At 37.6% G+C, this 22,630-nt stretch overlaps 5 protein-coding genes across 5 annotated transcripts; all 5 read right to left on the reverse strand.

Annotated features, from left to right (window-relative positions):
- Positions 1-2,535: 2,535 nt before the first annotated feature.
- On the reverse strand, positions 2,536-6,750 carry LOC145914743 (uncharacterized). The gene is made up of 9 exons (XM_083002572.1): positions 6,613-6,750; positions 6,460-6,549; positions 5,967-6,033; positions 5,734-5,819; positions 5,393-5,575; positions 3,844-3,969; positions 3,550-3,639; positions 3,122-3,208; positions 2,536-2,668 (listed from the first exon to the last, which is right to left on the reverse strand). Exons 1-9 carry the CDS (start codon positions 6,728-6,730, stop codon positions 2,616-2,618), a joined length of 900 nt encoding a protein of 299 aa, XP_082858698.1. The 5' UTR covers positions 6,731-6,750; the 3' UTR covers positions 2,536-2,615.
- A 1,135-nt stretch (positions 6,751-7,885) lies between these two features.
- LOC145914634 (uncharacterized) lies at positions 7,886-9,627 on the reverse strand. Its single transcript, XM_083002454.1, has 5 exons — positions 9,441-9,627; positions 8,964-9,099; positions 8,659-8,857; positions 8,266-8,452; positions 7,886-8,124 (listed from the first exon to the last, which is right to left on the reverse strand). The coding sequence occupies exons 1-5, from the start codon at positions 9,625-9,627 to the stop codon at positions 7,886-7,888; spliced, it is 948 nt and encodes a 315-aa protein (XP_082858580.1).
- Positions 9,628-10,042: 415 nt separating this feature from the next.
- Positions 10,043-12,016, reverse strand: LOC145914635 (uncharacterized). The gene is made up of 3 exons (XM_083002455.1): positions 10,788-12,016; positions 10,134-10,713; positions 10,043-10,054 (listed from the first exon to the last, which is right to left on the reverse strand). The coding sequence occupies exons 1-3, from the start codon at positions 12,014-12,016 to the stop codon at positions 10,043-10,045; spliced, it is 1,821 nt and encodes a 606-aa protein (XP_082858581.1).
- A 1,170-nt stretch (positions 12,017-13,186) lies between these two features.
- On the reverse strand, positions 13,187-17,029 carry LOC145914192 (uncharacterized). Its single transcript, XM_083001982.1, has 9 exons — positions 16,921-17,029; positions 16,549-16,638; positions 16,204-16,270; positions 15,825-15,910; positions 15,457-15,636; positions 14,188-14,313; positions 13,907-14,002; positions 13,628-13,714; positions 13,187-13,323 (listed from the first exon to the last, which is right to left on the reverse strand). The coding sequence occupies exons 1-9, from the start codon at positions 17,009-17,011 to the stop codon at positions 13,262-13,264; spliced, it is 885 nt and encodes a 294-aa protein (XP_082858108.1). The 5' UTR covers positions 17,012-17,029; the 3' UTR covers positions 13,187-13,261.
- Positions 17,030-18,539: 1,510 nt separating this feature from the next.
- On the reverse strand, positions 18,540-21,966 carry LOC145914636 (glucan endo-1,3-beta-glucosidase-like). The gene is made up of 9 exons (XM_083002456.1): positions 21,903-21,966; positions 21,642-21,801; positions 21,264-21,392; positions 20,620-20,827; positions 20,476-20,551; positions 20,139-20,281; positions 19,465-19,633; positions 19,021-19,217; positions 18,540-18,752 (listed from the first exon to the last, which is right to left on the reverse strand). Exons 1-9 carry the CDS (start codon positions 21,964-21,966, stop codon positions 18,540-18,542), a joined length of 1,359 nt encoding a protein of 452 aa, XP_082858582.1.
- Positions 21,967-22,630: the final 664 nt, after the last annotated feature.

Below are 22,630 nucleotides of genomic sequence, written 5' to 3' on the forward strand. Positions count from 1 at the left end.
GCCGCACTTTAAAAACACGACACAGGCACAAGTTTTATTACAGAACCATCTGTTGTCAAACACTGCAGCCTTCAATGCAACAAAGATCAGATAATCCGTTTGCAATTTCAAGTCTAAACCTCAACTTAATAAATCTTTCAGCAGGAGGGAAATCAATTGAAGTTGTTGAAACGAATAATTTCCGGCGCCGCGAATGGCGATAAACCCGGATGAGATCAAAGCAATTTGCCCAATATCGTCAAGCCCGACAGATTGACAAAAGATCAAAGGTAAAAAATATTCATTTCTGCAATAAGGGCATGGAACGACGAGGTTGTTTCAAGGCTACGAAAAGACTGCGTAATTACCGAATGATTGAATAAATGACACTTGCTTTTAATTCTTACCGCATACGAAATTCATCTCCTACGGTATCATAAAACAATAACACACAGGTCTTATATATGGATGGCAACCAGTACTAATGGAAGGAATTATTTGACCCCCAAGGGTTTCATGCTGTGGCATAATGGCAAATGTATTCTCTTTGAAGTAAGAGATTTTATCGAACTGAATGAAAACAGATCTTGTTAAATATTCATAACCGTGTTGTCGGCAGCCACCAAACGCGCTCTATTTGTGAATAACAAACTCCAAATAAATTTTTGTGCATTCATTTAGCCCGATGGCTATATTTCTCATTCGCTCAAAGCACATGGAAAAAAACGGACACTATCATTTAGCAATCGCTCCTCAAGCTGCCGTGGTAATTAGATGACGATAATATCTCCTAATGCGTATGTCTCGCGGCGCTATACGGCAAAAACCGACAAGAAATCACATACACGAAAACATCTTACGCTGAAATTCTACCAAAGTTCAACAGTACACGATCGACAATTGGTCCAGTTCTTCTTTGCATTACACTTACTTACACCTCATACTGTTCATTTATTTTTGGCATTTATGATGGTGGACAAACATAACAACAGCAGTAATCAATAAAATGTCGCAACTAAATATTATTCAGCACTGGTGGGCCATTATTGCTTTGGGCATTTGACTTGTTTTGAATTTATTTATGGGGCATTAATTGGTATGGGGCTTTGGGCAATAAGTAAGGTAAATGAATAAATTTATTTTCTTAAATATAAATGATGTTAAACAAAGATAAACACTGCACAAGTTTTTAAAGGGGACAACACGCCAGCCAAAAAACTTAAACTCAAGTTCTAGTAAGTGTAAGTAGCAACTAATTGTTACATCATATTTCTTTATGTGATATTTGCCTTGACTAATTTAGAACGGAGGGTCCAATAGATAATTACCATCACAACATTCACAAGGCATATCCTATTTTAATTTATCTTCATCCATAGTCTACATTAGCAAGTAAATACATAAGAAAACAAAACATATTATTAATAGATAGGGAACTAGTTTACGAAATAATATACATGCAGTATATTTATATGACATAGCTTATATTAATAAAAGCCCATCTACAAATATACCCAGCTCGGAATCCTTCATAGCATTTTTAGAAAGCAAAATACATAGACTAAAATGTTGGGGTTATAGAGTAAGAAACTGATTAGCCTACATGTAAAAACAAAGTTACTTTTCGAAACTAAACCCAAGGAAAAGAACTACTTTTACTGAGATTGTACTGCTTTTTAATAAGTTTGACCAATTTCAAAAAGAATACATCAAGACATATAATCCATTGATAAAAACACACACGCATGCGCATGCCACTCTTTAAAAATCTCAACTACAACTGCTACCCAAATGATCTCTGTCCAGTATTACGTTTGAATAACTGTGCATCTGCAACAGAAGCGACTTGGCAGCAATTTAGAATGTGTGAAGTTGTGATGGTGCTTACTTGCCTAACAACAGACCACACAAACGCACACAACTTCACAAGCTAGAACTACTCTCAAGCCGCTAATGTCAACAAGAGCAACTGATGTCTTGTCACGCGTGACTAGGCACAATAGAAAAACTGTAGCTGCAGTGGTCTGGATACTTTGGTTTTCGTTTTTTATAAAACGATTTCTATGTCGATACCGCAAAACAAAAATAAATTGAACAAACATCTTTTTTTTCAATAAACTTAACATTTGCATCACAACTTATCAATTTTATTTTTAAAATAGTGAACATAACTTTCGTTGAAAACTGAAAATAGGTTGTGATCACCAGGTATCATAATGAAATATAAATCTGACGTTCTTCTGGTGAAAAACAACAAATATACACCTTTTGTTTAAAAAAGATTGTATTTTCTGACGTTTTGCCTGTACGTACGTACGACTAGGCTTCTTCAGAGAAACTTCTAACGTCAGAAAATACAATCTTTTTTAAACAAAAGGTGTATATTTGTTGTTTTTCACCAGAAGAACGTCAGATTTATATTTCATAACTTTCGTTTCTGGTGACCGAAAATTTATGCCTGCTAGCCACAGTCCCCCTTTTCTGAGCAGCCTATCATGTCCTGCAAAACTATTTTTATCTTTTCTTCCTGGAGCGACAAAACTCAGCAACCGGATTGCTGCAGTGATATATTTATTATAGGAAATAATGAGAATATACATGTCCATGTCGTGCGTCAAAAATGGCAAAAATATTTATTACCACCAGCCATCATTCTCCACACACTCACAATTGTTCTCGATGAATTGTTCTGCAAAGACAAAGGTTTGTCAAGTTAGATGGGGAGTACCGGATACGGAATTAGGTTTACAGAAATGCAAGTGGTGCATGCTATTTCCCAGCAAACAATTGTTTATAAATCAACCTTAGATCAGCGAAAATTAATTTATAAAGTTTTTTTTATGATATATTTTAGATTTTTTTCAGATTTTATGAATGTATTGGGTCGTGACAGTAGTTTTAAACTATGCCGGTCCGCAAGTGCAAAAAGTTTGAGAACTGTACACTGGCTTAAAACGGTTGGTGATTATTTTTCAAATTATTTCTAGTTGACGAATGAAATTGGAAGAGTTTATAAGGCGACACATGCTTGTAAATTCATTATGGATGAAATTTAATAGGTGGAAACACTGCTTACGATCATGTCCATAATCACTATGAAGCATTTTAGTGGATCAGAGCAGTGGAAACTTAAGGTACTTACGGTTTTCACATGATGCGATACAATTGTTGCACGTCGCACAGTCCGGGCAGTTGGTCACCGTGCAGTTAGCTCCAGCGTTGGTATTGGCTGAAATAGTATACACAACTTTAAAGGCTTTTAACAGCAAGTATAACATAAAGTGGAAAATGTAGAGCTTCCAGTGTTATTGAGACATGATAAGCGAAAACTTTGATCGAATATGTTGTGTTATAATTTTGTTTTAATTTCGTAATTTGCTCTTGGGTTTTGTAATGTTATCACCGTACTTATTAATTCATATATGACAAGTAGAAAGATGCTGTTGCTGACAGGCATATTATATTTTAATAGTCTGTTCTTTAGACCGTCGGTGAATACAAGTTACGTTTTAAATGTGCCAGAAGAACAGACTGTATGACACAAGGTTGGTGAAAATCATCGTTCTATACCTGCACACAGTGCCTTGCAGTGCGAACATTCGATGTTGCTCACCGGATAGGTGGTTCTGGACTCACAATTAATGGTACACTCGGTGCTTGCTGCAAAACAACATATTTGCCGTAAAGACAGACTCCATAGCACTTCAAAATCTTTCATATTTGTTCAAGTTTTACGCATATTTAAAACATTTGAACGGAAAAGTGCAGGAAAACCCGGAAAACAAGCAGACAGAATAATCTGGATTAAATGTGAATTACCAGGATAAAAATAAAGGTTGAATCGCAAATACTTTGTCTAGTTACCTTTACAATTGTCCAAGCATTCACCGCAGACCACCCACCGGGTGGCGTTAAAGGGCGGGCATTGGGAGCAACTGTCCTCCCAAGCACTGCGTACGCATGTCACGTTCCACGGGTTAAGGTTTCTGTCTGCAGAATCAATCAAAGATTACCGTTTTTTTGGGTACATTGCAAGTAAAATTATAGTTTGGTCGTAAAATTAATTGGGCATAAATGTGAAATAATTGAACCAAATAATTTTGATTTAGCATACAGATATTAGCGCATTAACAATAAACAGAAAACGTATAATGAGGCACCGATAAAACCATAAGGCGTTTCCATTTAAATATCACGGTGTATCACGGTGTTGATCAATTAACCATAAAAGGACACGTAACAATTTAACCCGCGGCAGTTGATTGTTTCGCAATATCAGTTTCCTGTTATTCCGTTTGGTTCGAACAAAGGGCCGAGCGTAGGAATCAAACCGGCATATATGTTTCCTGTTATTAAAGCAATATACGGGTGTGTCACGAGGCAAATGAGTTTTTCTATAGGTAGAGGTTCCTGTTTTTTCGTAGCGGGTGACACGTATACACAATAAAGGTTGCAAAACAACCCGAAGTTGTTTAGGATAGTTTTGAGTTATCCTGGCCACGTATGCATCCACCCGCACCATTTCACGTACCACGTCGCATTTGGCGCCGAAATTATTATTAGTTCAGAAACTTTATTCAGACATTTGGTGGTGTGAGTCGGACGATTTAAAGGCGAACAGTTATATTTTTTGTCCTAATGTCCCGGCCAAAAACGTAACATCTTTATGATTTGCATGCAATGAAAACATAAGCCCGTTTAGATGGGAAAACTGAACACGCAAGTCTTCTATAAGCGCATTTCTAAGAAAAAATCACCTGCCCGATCATTATTGGGGACATTTTTATGCCCATATGTAAAAAGTGGACCCTGCTTTACAGAGCACACACCATTGGGGTTGATATCTATGTCAAACCAAACTGAGCAAGCCCGAGCATGACACGCAGGCATGCAGAGCGACGTTGTCAGTAATTTTCCAAATCAAATCGAAGCAATGTGAACAATTATAACAGTGTACAATGGTTTCCTCCTGTATTGCATTGTGTGAAATATCACATCGTCTATTCATAATTGTGTTGCTTTGTGTACGGACCAAACCGACAAATGCTTCCTGTTTTTGAAGCAATTTGTCGACTCATCAACGGGTATGAATACAAGGTTCCAGGTAACACATGTTTACCACGCCGGGGAGGTATACACAGAGATCGTATTATAACGCGCTATTGTTCGTGGATTGCATGGGACGCTTTTGTGAACGCAGGTGGATGTACAAAGAGACTTACACTAATAACGCCATGCCTCGAACTCTATGCTAACACGCCTATAATTAATCGAAACGATTCATTTTTATTCATTTTAAAAATTCCCGTCGTGAAGTGTGACTTACCCTAACTAAGCAAGTGTCACCTGTAATAGTAAAAAACGGACGAAAACCTACAACCCCCACCTGCTGGTCACCACATTTCTAGCTTACCGAGAAGTTGGTAGGGAAACTCCCCACATGAGATCTTGATGTAGTCACGGCAGAATTGTGGAGCTCCGTCGAATAGTTCGTCCTCCGAAGGGCAAGTGGTGTTGCTTACGCAAGGGGCGCAGTTGTCCCTGTCACCAAAATAATCATAGGGGCAGAAGGTGCCAGATTCCTTTTTGGCAATCTCTGCAAAACACCGCCAAGAGATATTTTACTTTCACTTGAATAAATTCATTTAGAACACAAACAGGTTATAGGGTGATATAGGGATTGCAACTTTAGGCAAACGTTAACTGAGAGAACAAGCTTGTTTTGCGAAGCCACCAAGCGTGACGTTCACTCACTTATGCAGGGTTTCAAGCAATCCTTGCAAGCATCGGATCGGGCGCTGGTCCATGAAGGGCAGGAGGCAGTGCACGCACCTGCCGTACTAAAATCACAACCAATTATTATTCCCCGATTACAAACGAATTGAAACTCGTTGTATTTGTAGATACTACTAGAATTGCACACATATTTTTAACTGAATTTAAATCTCAGATAAAACCAACTGTATTATAGTGGAACATATGTTTACCCAAGCACCGCATTATTGATACAGTCGAGGCCAAACTTGGTGGAAAACGGGTCGGCAAAATCGAAACCTGCAAAATAGAGAAATGATTCAGTTGATCAACTCTTGCCCGAAAATATAAGTTAAAATGTTTATGATAACGCCTGTCGAACACTCATGTGTTACGTAATTTGACGTACTACAAGAGCCTATGAATTGATGTACGTAATATGTTTTACCTCAGTCTCCTATGGATTATGCACGTAATATGATTTACCACAAACGCCAATGGATTTAGGTACGATGTTTTACCACAAACGCCTATAGATAGGTTTATGTGCGTAATATGCTTTTGCCACAAGCGCCGATGGATTGAGGTACAAAATATGTTCAACAAACGACTATAGATAGGTTTATGTGCGTAATATGCTTTTGCCACAAGCGCCGATGGATTGAGGTACAAAATATGTTCAACAAACGACTATAGATAGGTTTATGTGCGTATAACATGTTTTACCACAGGCGCCGGCCAAACATCTTGTGCAAGTATTGTTGCCAGGAACCATGCAAGAAGTCGAACTGAAACACCACTCGTTGCAAACCGGGGCTAGAATAATACAAAATAATTTAAGTAAAAGACCGCCACTAGGTTACAAATGTTTTTACTCACCTGGTGTTGGCCTGGGTCGCCTTCTACGCCATCTACCCCAGGGACCCCAACTCCAATGACCAGCCTCAACCAATGAAAGTTGAAACACAACAGCGAACAACAATATTAACTTTATCATATTTCCTTCCTTCACACTTGTATCTTTGAAAATTCACAATGTGATTTGCAGTTTATCAAAGTTTTTCATACAAAAAGTGTTGATAAGTCACAACGATGCTTGCTGTACTGGCATAAAACCTACACAACAACTTAGTGCCCAAAACCCCTTTAAACCTCTGGCGGAGGCGCGGTTGCTGCGAGGACAACAACGTGTCTAACACATCTCCATGTACGCGTGTTTATAACTAAGCAAGAAAAAGGTGGTGGCAGAAAAACAGTACCCTAGGTCACGTGATGATTTGAAGACAATGCTCTACACGGTAGCTATGCTGGTTTATGTCGGGGTTGCGCGTTGTTTGTTAGCGGTTACTGGCTCTTGATACCATTACAAACGCTTGTTTTTCCAACGCCTTTGCTCAAATATTCTAATAAATATGCGCAAAGATACATTAGAAGTGATTATTTGCTTCGATATGCTATGTGTCCCAATAAGTTACCAAAGTGTTTTAAACGACTGAACCCAGTTAACTTATTTTGCAAAACTAACTTCACTATTATTGGAGCTCCAGCGGAAAATTGGCTGGTGATGTGAAACCTGGTCACCAACTATACTAGAAAAAATACTTCTTCTGTTTTGTATGATGTTACCTCACTGATTTTTATGTTTATAGCGCAACAAGATTGAAAATTCAAAAAAGACAGTGGTCATTGTAGGATGTGTCGTACTGGAAAACAAACTGTTTAGTTTTGCTCTAGACTTTCTTTTATGATCCTGCGAAATGAACTTACACGAGTTTTTATGCCCTGTCCCAGTCGGAAATTTATATCCGTACTATGTTTGTTATATCACCATGCCCACACCTGGCCAAACGGACATTGCCTTGGTATATATGCCTGGATTATATCACGAAAGGTAATGTCCGGCCGCACATGGCCATGGCATAATACATCTGGTGAAAACCTATGATTTGCCGTGGCAAGTACTGGTATAAACTATTGTAAACATCTGGTTTAATACTGCATTATCCACGGTTAATATCTGAATTATCCAGTGCACATCCCAATTTTACGCACGTGTCCCTGGTCTAAAGGAGGGATAACCTCAACACACAAAACATACAATTTTGTAGTTTAATTTTAAAACGAACTAAAGAACAGTGTCACTGTCCAGAATTTATGAATTGCTTAAAACCGGCTCTGTGCTGAATCCACTCGAACCCGCATCTGTGCTGAAGCCACTCGAACCCGTATCTGTGTTGGATCCACTCGAACCTGCCTCTGTCCTTGCGATGGTGTCCTTTCGTCGCCGGTCCCTCCCATGGTTCCAGTCACAAGCCTGGCTTAGTACCAACTTTACTTCATTTCCAACAGCTTCATAAGAACTATTTTCAAATGTGGTGTACTGTAGTATTTCTGAAACAAATACAATGACTTAACAATCTATTTTTAAATTATGTCTATTCATTGATAACTGATACAGTACAAATCACAAAAAGCACACAGATAACAATGTTAACCTCCATTCCAAAGATAAAATATATACTACTTACTTACTTGACAACATTAAATGAACTGTATGATTCTTGAATTTTATTTTTTGGTTTGGCCTTCTCTTCTCCCCCATACCACTCCACGAAAATTGTTGGGCCAATGTTGGATCCATCAGTAACTTTATAAAATTTCTTACTGTGGCTCGCAAGCATTTCCGATTTTCTACTTGTATGGCAATCACTTTTGGATCCTTAAAAAGAAGTCCAACTCAATCACTGGCAAAACACATTGAAACTGCACAAATAAGGAAGTATAAAACCAACCTACTTTGCATTTTTTTAGTAGTTCACCCAATTCCTCTTCTGTTTTTGCAGGATAAAATGAATGAAAACGTGGCAATGACCCAGTTGTGCTCTCATTTGTTAGTTGCATTTTCAACTTTTCTTCAAAACTCACAACAGTTTTTTGTAGTGTTCCTATTTCATCTAAAATTTTGTCCTGCTTTCTTTGCACTGATAGTGTTGATGATTGCAGTTGTAATATATGGTGAATCATGTTCTGCATATCATCACTGTTTTTGACAACCTTTGCTGCAATGGGTGATTTGAGGGGTTGTGCAAAGAGTCGTTTTCTTGGTGATGATTGAAGACTATACCTAAAGATATTTAGTCGGAGCATTTTACCAAATTTATTCAGTAAAGATACTAAAATTCTCTGCAACTCTTTGCAGGCACATTGTGTTAACAAATACAATGGATTACCTTTGTAAGGGCACAGTGGCTTGTGTGTGTGAAACATTCCCATCAGTCTCACTGTCAGTTTCACATGGTGAACTGATATATCCATCTTTCTGGAAATTCTTTTTATATGCCTTTGCTTGACATGTTTGAAAAGTGTCTGAAACAAGGAATGCATGTTCAGTGTGTCTTAAATCAAATCATTTTTGTTTTGCACAGTGGGACGCACATGAACAATAAATATTCAATATTTATGTGCATCGAACAGTAAATGGGCACCTGACCCGATAACCTTTATGGTTTTATCGGTGCCCATGCCATTTTTTTCCTTGTATATTGTTCTTACACGTAGTCGCTTTTTTTTCGCAAAATAAACATGATTTGATAAATATGCAAAAATAAAAACGCCATGGGCACCAATAAACCACAAGGGTAATCTTACACAGTTTTTAAAGGGTTAAATTTGCACTTTTTGTTTAATTCTGAAGAATTACATCATACTTGATTGCTTTAAAATTTCACATTCATATGTAGGCCAGTTGGATTCTGGTGGAACTTTTTCCTCTGCCATCTTTTGTATATTTCCATTTAGAGGCCATTTGCAGTGGCTCTCTCCAACCATCCACAGTCTTGGCACAACATCTGTGGTGCCACCAACAGTAAATTGTACACAAAGAAATTTTTTCATTTTATTCAAATATAGTTTTTCTTTTTTCACACTCCTCTGCAAAATAAACACAAAATCGTTAATTTTATCCAAACATCACATATATACTATAGCAGAATTTCCAGTATTTGTTATCATACTATAATTTATCAGATATTGTGCAGCAATTCAACAGCAACAAACTTACTCTTGTAAGGAAACAAAATACATTTACTCACACTAGTGTCAAAAATAACTACTTCAGAAATATCATTCAAAGAAGATACTTTAAAAATTCCTGCATTTGTAGAAAGGAAGGGCACTTTAAAAAAACACTTCACATACTTATACCTTTTCACTATAAAGAATTTGTTATTATTACAATCCACAACAATGTCAACCACTTTTGCTATAGTATCATTATATCTTATCGTTGCATTGGCACGTGAGGCTGTGTTTAAAATACAACCTGAATGTAGTTTAGCCATTTCATAATGCTTTACTACTTTCTCATGAAAATGAGCCATTGCAAAACTTCGATCCGTTACTTTTCTGACACTTCCTCTTTCAAAGCCAATACTTTCCATTTTCATTGTCATAACAATATTTTCATTTTCATGAAAAGCGTGTGAGGCCACTTGAGACAAAGGCTTATATCCAGATCGCACACAGTTTTTTAAAATTCCAAGATAGCTTTCAAATGGAAAACTACTTATCATGTCCAATGAACCATACATACAAAAATCATCCACTAGGTGCACAACACTATGTACATTGTAAGTTACAAATCCTTTACCATACAGAGAAGAGCACTCACAAAAAAATTTGTTGAGGAGATTTCCACACTCCAGCACATACTTATTGCCATGTTTTGATATTAAAAGACGCATAGCCACACATAGCTTTAAAAAATGGCAATATTTCTTTTTTCCTATAATATTTTTGTCTTTCATGACAACCAAGCCAACATACAATAAAAAAAGACGGAATTCAGATGCCTTCCAGTACGCAAGCTCAGACATGGGTCGCAACTTGCGGTTGAACTCAATAGGGATATAATCCTTTATTTGATTGAGCTTTTCATCCAAAGTCTTAAGTGCATGTGTTGATAGCTTGGCTTGGTTTTGTCTGTATAAATTTGGATACAAATACATTAACACAGCTCATTAAATGTATATACACACATTAACACACAAAATTACCTTCTCATGCCATGCCACCAGGACAAAAGCCGTTTCATTACTCCTAAGCAGCAAAGATGCATATAATCCAATATGAATCCACTAACCATACTAACACCAAAGTCAGCTAAAATAGACTTTCCAACATGATGCTGTTTATGAATTTGTAACTTGAAGTCACTGTCAGACCTCAGAGTACAGCTATTCTCAAGCAAACAAACATGACCTGAATTAGAATCGTAGACACCAGTGGCAGTGCACCTCTCACAGCTGTTATATCCAGAGTGTGATTTAATTCTCTTTAGGCTGCTTCTAGCTGGGGCATCACATACATAAACTCCTTTATTTTCCATGACAAAGACTTTGTTATTTGCAGTCATGGGATTTGAGAAAAGATGCTCGATATCATTTAAAAATTGTTGTAGAAAAACATTCACATCAGGCATTTCTCTATTGCGCGATTTTTGCGTACAAAAGATTCCAGCACACAATGGTCTCATCTTCACTTGGTGAACACTCACCAAAATCGGGTAGAGCTTGAAATCAGGTGAATGTTTGAAAAGTGGCAAACCATCAATGTTAATCAACAATGTATACCTTACAGTTCCTCCTGTGTTTTTATAAGAATACAACAGCGCTTCGTGCAGAGCTCCTCTCCAATTTGCGAAGTGGACATATTGGCCTTCGAACATAGCTGTTGGCGACAAGTTAGGAGTTGGTAACAGAGTTTTCACAGATGTTGGCAATTCACCATGGATGGTGTTTAAAGCTTTTAGCAACCTAGAAACAGCTGCTTTTGGTACATTCAACTCTGTTAATGCCCATGTGGTTAATATATTAGTGATGTTGGGGTTTGGTTCTGTGGTAGTACTGCAGTAACTTGGTTCCACACTATTATTAACCACATGGGCATTTAAGTGATTACTTGGATCCATCTCAGTATCATTGGCACCAAAACGGCAATCATCAGATTCATCATCAGTTACACTAGAAGTTTCATTAAATCCACATTCATCATCAGTTACACTAGAAGTTTCATTAAATTCACATTCATCATCAGTTACACTAGAAGTTTCATTAAATCCACATTCATCATGAATAACCAAATGGTCAGCTTCCTCATTTAGTCTTTCTGGTTCTAAACCATTGCTCAAAGCCAGTTTTTCAGCTTTTCTTCTTACCCACTTTTGTTTAGCTGACAAAGCATCATACTTTTTATAGTATGTGCGTCGACTTTTACGTCTTGGCATAAATTACGATGGGCCTTAATTTGTTATTCTGTAGCCAGCCACACAAACTGAAATGTAATATTTATTCATGTTATGGTGATGTGACAAAACCAAATACAAGAATTAAATAAATATTTAGCTAACAGCACATTAATAAAGTTCCTATTTGAACTAAAATATTTCCTCAGTTTGAGGAATACAAATATTACTTCAACATTCAACCCACTTACCTGTTTATTCCAACACAAAAGTAATACAATGTATATGCTATCACTTTTACCCCTATTTCAAACATTAAACTTACATTATTGACCAACGGCAACGATTACAAAAGATTTTAAACTATGCTGACGACATTGCATCATCGCAATCGAAAACCACGAGGCAATTTTCACGCATCGTTAAACACAAAAATCAGTGATAGAAATCAAATCATACTGACAGTCCGTAACATCCTGTAATTTAAATACCGTTTTACAAATATTTGCATTGTTGAATAATTAAACACCATCTTTAAAGTAACACAGGCCCCCTTAGGATTACATAATGCAATTCAACCGAAGCTGACAATTTTCGCTTTGTTTGGGGGTTGTTTGCCGGTAACAGGCGGTCTACACGTCATTACTATGGTGACGTAACACCATTACACTTGTTAGTTAGCCTAATATGTCGAGACTATTAATTTTTGTAGGTATTGTACCAACCTTTAGCAAGCATCAGTATTTAGAATTAACAGCTTTCTTGGACAATTAGACAAACACAGAAATGTTAACGCAATATGTCGGTAATTTTGTTTCCGACGAACCTTACTTGAACTTAGTGAAATATAACATCTATTTTGGCGCATCTTAACAAAGTCTTTAAATGTATCTCATCTCATGCACGAAATATGGTGGTAATATAGCTGACAATACATTATTTACCCAAGACGTTTTCTTAGTTAGGCCACCACAGTGATAACACGGGTATGAAAACACATTAACGCACGAAATAGCCACGAAATTCCGTTGATAAATCTAGTGAAACACCCCATACCCGCACTGTGTTGGTATTTCGGGGTTAATACAAGTGAAGGCAGACATGGCACGGTGGTATTGCAGGGATAGTTTCCGACTGGGGTGCAGTATGGAGTTAATTTTATCAATTTTGTATACTTGCAATGCTAAACCTTATCAGCCTCGTCTGCTGCAGTGATATATTTATTATAATAAATAAAGAGTACATGGGGATGTCCGTGTGGTTATGTGCCGATATACCATCAAATGTTTAATGCCACAAGTAATTGTATCGTCTCTCCACACACTCACAATGGTTGTCGATGAATTTTTCTGTAAAAACAAAGGTTTGTAACATAAGGAGGATGATAGAGAAAACAGCAAAACAATTCAGACGTATAAACAACGTATGATGATTTTCTGAGTTTTAAGATTGGTGATATAATAGTTTAACAGTTTATCGAGTTTAATTGACAACAACTTCACACGTGCACTTTTGCTGTGAAGGTATTCATTGAACTGTTGACCTTATTTTTCGAATGAAATCACTCTTGGTAAAGAAACACAGGTTATAAGTGATGTATGTGAACATAGTATAAGATACTTTATTAAAGCAGTGCCTGCTTTGGGTACTCACGGTTTTTGCATGAACTGATACAATTGTTGCACGTTGCGCAGTCCGGGCAGTTGACGGCAACGCAATCAGCGGCGGGTTTGGTGTTGGCTAAAACGGTGCACAGAACTTTAAAACCAGATGCTTTTTAATAGCAAGTAAAACATGAACTATATTTGTATAGCGTGATTAAATCCATTTTGTCTAGTTACACTTTGATTTCAATGTGTTTCGGCATTTTTGCTTTTAGTTTCAGTTTGTACAATATGTATGTTCCAGGCTTGGTGAAAATCAATCTTTTACCTGCACACAAAGCCTTGCAATGCGCGCATTTGATTTCACCGGCCGGATACCGCATGTTGCCTCCCTTGTTACATCCTTTTGAACACTTGATACTTGCTGTAAATACAACAACTTTCCATTAAGTCTTGACCTTAGGTACACCACAAGCTCGCATGAATTTATAAGTGATCAAATTTTTGCGCAGATTTAAGTAAAATGTAAACTGGATGAAAATACAAAGTAATTTTCAAACTGGAAGAAAATACAAAGAAATCGTAATGACAGTGACTGCTTATGATTACCTTTACAATTATCCATGCATGTTCCGCAATTCCCCCACCGGGCGGCGGAAAACCCCGGACATTTCGAGCATTTATCTTCCCAGGCAGTTTTTACACAGGTAACGTTCCACGAGTTAAGTTCCCTGTCTGTGAAAACAGTCAAGGAAATCAATTTTAACAGGTTTGATTGAAGTTTTTGACAAGCTGCTTAATTGTTAGTCTTGTAGAGAAAATGTCAAAAGTGACTACAGGAATCAGCCTGTGCAATATAAAATTCTATTTAAATAAGACAGAAACTGAGGATAAGTGAAATTAATATTTCTGTAAAAAATAAAGATCTTATAGTCGTGCTGATCGCCTTTTATTCCTTTTCGAGTTTCAGGAATATAATATATTGTAAGTGTTGTTGTTTCGAATGTTTACAATTGCCTTTAGGCTTGCGTTTGTTTGCATTAGAAAGTTGGGATCCCCAGACCAGAAAGACAGGTAGTCATTTTGCGTAATGAGATAATTTCCAAAACAAACCAAACTAATGTGCGCAGTTAAAATAACATCAACAATTGCTTCCCGTTAATTTGGGATTAGAAGCACTCATCATGCATTCACATTTGCTATACATTGCTATACAGGATACAGTCATAAATATCAGTACTTCATGTCATGAAACTAATCAGTCGTTATATCAGCGAGGCACGTACAAACCGATGCAGGAAAAGACACATGTTGTACCCGCTGGGAAGTATTCAACATGAACAGAAAACAATTTGTTGTTCGTCGGTTGTATTAGAACCTTTTCAAATTTTTTTTTATTCGCCGGATATTTACAGGTCTCTAAATCATCCACTATCATGATCAAGTTTTCAATCATGTGTTGATAAGCTTAGTTCAAACAAGATTTTGTGTAAACTATACTACTGATACTGTCGGGCATGTTTTATTGCTGCACTACAGCTCTTCTGGTAATAAACTTGACATAATAAAATTATTGCCAGAAGAGCCGTATTGTAGGAATAAGATTTTTTTTTTTTCATTTTACCGAATGCTTCGCGTGAAATATCAACGTCCTGATGTGTCTAATGACTAGTACAACTAAAATTATTAGTAAGCCACTGACCGAACCACTGTTTCGACCTGATAGGTCTCGTCAGTGCAGATTTAGAATTTTGTATGTTTGAAATGTTTCGTCGTCTAGTATGGCGCATCATTTTCCGCTGCTAGAAAAATTGCAACCACGCAGCATTCGCGCAAAAAACAAAATGTAGAAAATCCCACTCCCGCTTTGTAGCTCACCGAGATATGGGTTGGGTAATTCCCCACACGAGATCTTGATGTAGTCACGACAGAACTTTGGGAGGGCAAATATTTCTTGACTTGTTGGACAGGACGTGTTGCTCATGCACGACACACAGTTGTCTCTGTAACCCCATGGGTCACTTGGGCAGTAAGTTAATGAGCTCTTTTCGGCACTTTCTACAAAACATCGTGAAGAATTTTTGCATAATTACTTACTAATAATACTAACGCGTATTTACCGATAGAAAGTTGAGCACCTACTGCAACTTTCGGGACGAGTTTACTACAGAGTTACCTCCTGTATGTAATCTTATGTGTCTGTAGTGTATTTTTTTTTCAAAGCCAACAAAAGAAAATGTATTTACTTATGCATGGTTTCAAGCAATCCTTGCAAGCATGGGAACGGGCGCCGGTCCATTGGGGGCAGACAGAAGCACACGGACGTGACCATCTAAAATCAATGCATCATCGATCAAACGTCCGACTTTTATACCGAAGAAAAACCTGATCGGGATACCTGGCTGGGAATCCCGGTATGGTCAAATAAAATAAAAGAAAAACATGCATAATATCACGCCTGGCATCAACTGATATCTAACTCTCGTTGTCTTTGAATGTTACCTCGAACCACATGATGCGTGTTTAGAGGTACCAACCAACACAATAAATACAATATGTTTCGATAGAAAATCAAGGTCCAACAGAGAATCACAAGCATATCATATTATTGGAACGTATGTTTACCCAAACACTGCAGTATCGATACAGCTGAGGCCGAAGTTGGTGGAAAAGGGATTAGCAAAATCCGTACCTGCAAAACGAATCTATGAGTATGATGTTGGGAAAGTTTTTACCCAAAAAGAAATCATTTTTGAAAAGTTATGTTGCCGTTAGGTTAAAATCTGTCGGCTTTTACCAAAGACAAATATATTTCGCTATAAAATACATCGTTAATGTCTCGTTTAACAGTTAAAAACCGAAGCATTTTTGAGAAAAGTTCCCGATTTGTGCCGAATTTCAAATATGGATTGATGTACGTATTATGTTGTACCACAGGTGCCTATGGATTATGTACGTATTATGTTTTACCACAAGCGTTCGCCAAACATCTTGTGCAGTTTGTGTGGGCAGGAACTATGCAGGCAGTCGGATTGAAACACCACTTGTCGCACACAGGTTCTGAAACAAAGCAAAAACGTGAGTAAAATAAGACAAAATTTGTGTTGCCGAAATAGGCAGCGGTGTTAAAGTTTTACCGACGAATATACAAATAGTGCTGGACTACGATATACCCTAACAACAACTTCATTGTCCGAAATTACAAACCGCAATTAATAACTTATTGCAGTTACTTCTAGCGGGAATGTCTTGACAAGTATTTTAATCAACGTATTTGTACTTGCAATCTGCGATATTTAAATACCCTTTAGAATAAGAGTTATTTAACATTCAGCCGCTTGCCTTTAAAAATGTTCCAGCTGCTACCCTTGTAAAAGGCCTCAACCCAGGCAAGCTGGGTGACGACGGCAAACAACAACAGGAACTTAATCATCTTTAGCTCTCAACTCTTGAACATTTAAAATATATTGAGTACTTTTAGTGATCCACAAGCAAACCAACAATGCAAATGTAATTTTTTTAGCCGAAAATGATTGTAAAATTACAACGGGTTTCTTTCCACATTCACTTAAAACCTAAAACTCGTGGCTGAAACTTTTGGCGGATGTGCAATTGTTGCAAAAACTACAATATTTCGAACACAATTTCGGACGAGCGGGGTTGCAATAAACAGAAACAACCTGTACACCTAAAACAGTGCACAAAAAGCACTTGCTTTGCAAACAGGATGATATAGTTTGTTTAAAACCAACATATATTTCGCTTTACAGGCAAACCAAACTGATCCTGTTTTTAAAGCAAGTGCCCTTTGAGTCTGTATCCTTACGAAAAAAGCAGTGATCGCCACCCCTTTGTCTGCATGCAGTCTATGGTTCCAATCCTTTATTCAGTAAACGCTAGAATGCAATTTAAACCATCAACAGTTTTTTTGAGTGGAAAACACTTACCACATCCATCAAACATTGTGTTGCAATGTGCATGAAGAATACAGTCATCAATACTGCGTGTTAATAAACCAGTCAGCCGATAGATCATCGGCGCATGTATTAACGCCACAAAAATGTTTTTACTGTAGGGAAGCATTTGTGCAAATATACGTAAAACAATTTTTTGTCCTTGGGTAGCTTTCACAACCCATGGGATGTTTTCAGAAAAATCAATCCAATGTCGTGATCCTGTCTTTGACCCTGTGTTAATCTAAACTCTCATTGACCTATGTGAATTTTACAAATTTCCTATTGTAGCTCATTAAGATATGCGCGCCTGGTTAGATTACCTTTATGGTTTTATCGGTCCATGCCATTTTTATTTCTTATGCATCCGCGTACTTGTTTTTTTTGCGCAAAATACAAGCGATTTGATTTGGCTTGGGTGGGGTAGGGTAAAGTCCACGCGTGCGTGTTTATAACAACGGTGGAAAGTGATTTGCTATAAGCCTGACATTTCGGAAATTGCATAAAATTGATAATAAACTTTACGTAAGCTTGGGCTAACGAGCTGGAAGCTAATGATCGGTGGACAGGTTTTAACATTGCAAATGGATTGATATTATCGTCATTGCTCATATATTCTGTTTATGCGGGGATGTAAGTAATATATTCTGATATACGAGGGATTACTACAAAGCTATCAATGCATTCTGAACGAACGAATTGCTAGCTTCCCAACTTATGGGCACATGTTTTTGCTCTGATATTTCATATAAAATATTGCCTCTGGTTAACAGTGTGTGTATTTAAATCGCTACCATTCTGGGCCCACGCTTGATGATTAGAAATAAAAGTACGTTTGAGTGTTGATAAAGATGTTCGCGCTACATTTGATAATGAAATAAGGACAGCATGTTTTAAGTGCCATCAAAGTTATCAAAAATTTTTGAAACAATTGAAATATTTTGTACACTATGATTACAATTATATTACAAATGATCAAAAACCACGTTTTCAATTAGCCTATATATGTCACATTCCACCACTGCTACACTCAACAGGGGCCACCGGGTTAGACAAATAAGCTTTTCCGCCGAAGTCGCAAGATGTCTGTTTAGGATTGTTGTCATAATATTGTTGGAATATAAGCTGGGAAGCTTCTCTCAGTCTCGTGTCGTCACAGGTTTCTGGGTTCGCTCCACAACAAGAATGGACGTCATCGGCAGCGGAACAAGACGTAGCCACCTATACACAATAGTATTGTTGTTGCACATTAAAACAATCGGTCAAGCACCCGACCCATATACAAAGAAGAAAACCTGATCAGGATTCGTGCCCCGGATATCCTGGATTCTAATGCCAGTGTGGAAAAAAAATTAAAATTCAACCAAGCGTTCAAAGGTAAAAACTAGCCCACTGATGAGACCTTACAGGTCGAAACAGTGTGGACACATGTCTGCAGCTCTCAATGATTATATTATGGCTCTTTCGCACACATAGTAAAGGTTCTTACGTCAGAAAATGATTGACTAAAGCAGGCCCAGTTTATGCTTCCGCAGAGTCCATCTTTGGTGGCGGAATCGTAAATCAAACATTGTAACTTGTCGGGAACGCCGTCGTCCAATGTGACGTAAAATTCACCACTACCAGCAAAATCGCAGGTGCCCCCAATCAAACGATGGTACGTTCCAAGCAGAAAGCTTACATTGTCTGTTGCGATACAACGATATCTTCACTACTATTGGTACTACAATGTTGGTATGTGGCAGCATAGATGTTTGGCTACGTGCAAATCATTTTCAAATAGAAAGATATGGCTGGTAAGTTGGAAGCACTGTAGGTTAAAAATCTAAATATATATGGAAAATTAGTTTGAAGATGAATGTATTTTTCTGAACTGGGCCTTTCATGTTGCCTATGGTGGTGGATATTTTTTATGTTCCCTACTTTAAAATACCGTAAAGGTCGGCGCCACAGGAACTTGGGTCAGAACAGCAGGTAATTGGGTCGCAGTAATTGTACAGTTCTTCTACGTCGCACGGAAAGCTGCAAGCAACAGACACACCTCGGCAAAGATCCTCGTTCGAGAGACCTTCTTTAGCTTTACAAGCGGTCGAAGAAATGTCCTATAATAAAAAAAAAACTTTCATTAGTTTTAGAAAATCATTTTTTTAAATTGAAAGGAAATAGTTTAACCCAGTGGATCACAAGTTTCATTAACCAGTTACGCAATCATTTACTCAAAAAACAGGACAGTTTTATCATTGTGGCGCACCCCAAAATTGCGGACCATGCGAATTGGTACAACGATTTTTATCACAAATTGCAATTTCAACCAGTTTGACACAAAAATAAACTTCGTAAAGCCTTTAAGTAAGCTTGTGGCGCCCAAACAACATTGAAACGATCATTGCGGACTTCTGTTTTAACCTGGAGTATTTAATAACAAAAAATGGTGGCAAAGACAGCAAAGGCCGCGGAATGGTAAAACAGCACAAGTCAGTACATTCAACTGCACCAATTCTCTGCACTGTTTGGGGTATTTTGTCGCCAACAACATATTGACTGGCTGGAATTCAATACGAAACCACATGAGTCTTAAGTGAAATTTGTCAGTTTCTTTATTTTAACCTCAAGTGCGTGAATTTTCACGTAGTCCACTTTCATCTGTGCATCGGGATATTGCCACACCGTGCTCGGGTCGGGACCGGATAGGAAATTCCCTCCAACTGCAACGTTCAGAACCATGTGAAATTCCTCGTGGAAAGGGTCACCTTGATAAAAAGATGGTGAAAAATTATTTGGATGAATGTTTTTTTTTCCAACAATATTAAGATAAAATAATCCAGGTTTTGTTGTCCGTAAGTGCAAATGTTGGCCAAGATATGATTGTGTCAGGGATTCAGTTTTAGAGTGATGATGCAGTCGTTCATGACTATACAAAGTAACTTCAACGCGCCTTACAAACCTTTATCGCTGTAAACGTCTTTCAAAATTCTGTCCAAGTCGATTCTATAGAAAGGAAATTCGTCAAATCTGAAAACCTAGAAAATGTACTTGATATAAATATTATCTCCCTGATAGAAAACTGTAGTCGACGCGATAACACCACCATTTCAGTCGGTGTCCAGTCCAGGGCGTACACGTGGTATTCGTCGATGCCACACTGCGTGGAAGTGCGTCCAGAAGATAAACTGTCTGTGCTGGAACAACACGGGCCCCCGAAATGTATGGCAGACTGAATTTCCTGGAGGTCCTGGCCTCGTGCTTCCACAATGTCTATCTCCCCACTTTGTGGCCAACCGCCAAATACTTCATCTCTGAAAGACAACGATGCAGGTATAGCGGGCTAAAAAAATTTGAAAGATATTTTTTTGATGTTTTAAAAAGTTACCAAAACAACTTGGTTCTGGGATTGTAACTTTGGCAGTGACAAAAAGATTGGAAACCTTCACATTATTACAAGAAAAAATAGCAGAAATTACATAATCCTATAAAGATATAAACGAAGTTAAGAAATTAATATTTTCTGAACCTTTCATAAACAACAACATTCAATATTTTCATTTCGAAATCGACCTTTTCTAACGCTACTTGTTATGCGTGACGCAGGTGGAAACTTCACGTTTGCAGATGCGTTTCACACAAGGTTATTTTATATTGTACTTTCATAAACAACGTCGTTTTGTTTTTGCTCATTAACACATGGGGGGTTGCGGTTGGGGCTTGAATGTAAAACAAAGAATTCATACGTACGTGGGTAGCATCCATATTGCAGGCCACAAACCAAAACCACGCGGCAGTTTTGCCCTCACTTCAGCTCTTCCATACAACCAACTAAATCTACTGTACATTCTGCCAGAGGTATACTGCTTTAATCCAAATCTAACACAAACACAATACGTGGAACAGTGGTAATATAGTGCATCCAAATATGTGTCTAGATTTGCATTTAAAAAAAATGCACTTGATCATGATGATTTGGTCCGTTTTTAAATTCATTTTAAAGTTTGTACAATGGTTCTGTTTGATGGTTACATATGCCTTATCACTGAATATATAAAAAAATACGAAATTAAAACGTTGTAATGCAGAAGAGATTAACATACTTTACAAAACACTGAATGTAGTTACGTTTCTTTGTAAGGCGTTATCACCAGCTCTCCATCGGTTACGTTAATGTTTGCGGATCGATTTGTGTAGTACTGCTTTTCGTTGTTGTGCGGATTCGAAACCACCTCCACGATCCACTGCGATAAATCGGTATCGAAGTTTTCCACGTGCACCAATTCGCCTACAACAAAAAAATTTTTGAAACATTTTGCGATAAATTTGTTTTATTATTGCGCAACATGAAGGCAAAATGTGTGCATTTGCCATAATGATAATGCTTACCTTTGGAAACATAGCTTACAGCGAATGCCGCTAAGAGCAAGTACCACACACAACCGTTGCTCATGACTGGAATCTTCGACAGCTAGAAGTGATACTAACTATATTGTTTTTTTATATATGTATATATATCAGTGCATTCTCAGTACAATCGTTATGCAGTACAACAATATTTCGGCTTACTTGCTCTACAGCAACAGATATCTATTTATCAAGGGCTAATAACCGCTATACATATAGCACATCACATTTGTACCTAAGTGCTTATCCCTCCCGGCAAAAAAATTCAACATTAAACTCCTTAAACGCTTCGTTTAAACGCTTTTTCGTTGATATTACGCTTCGGGAATTTCGCATCTAAAGCTTTAGTGCAGAGGAGGTTGTATACTGCAACAAAGCAGTGCTAATGCAGTAAAACAATAGATGTACAACAGGAAACACCACATCCCCAGAGCAATACAATAGGGAGGACATAGAAATCATATATTAGTACCGTCTATGTTTCTTCAGCAGAAATATCATAGAATTTAACATTGAAAACGTTTTGCCACATCCAGTTAGTTGCGCCGAGAAATATTTAGCAGACATTTTTATTATATTTTTAGAGGAAGCGTATAAGTGACCAAACTCCCGGTTTACAAAATGGAAGGAGGCTAATAATGTTTGTTGTATTTTCTAGGAAAAAAGGAATATGCACAAATATACGCGAAAAGTTATTTTCAAGAATTTGG

This window comes from Ascidia mentula, chromosome 9 (assembly GCF_947561715.1).
Source record: "Ascidia mentula chromosome 9, kaAscMent1.1, whole genome shotgun sequence".
Classification (NCBI taxonomy): domain Eukaryota; kingdom Metazoa; phylum Chordata; class Ascidiacea; order Phlebobranchia; family Ascidiidae; genus Ascidia; species Ascidia mentula.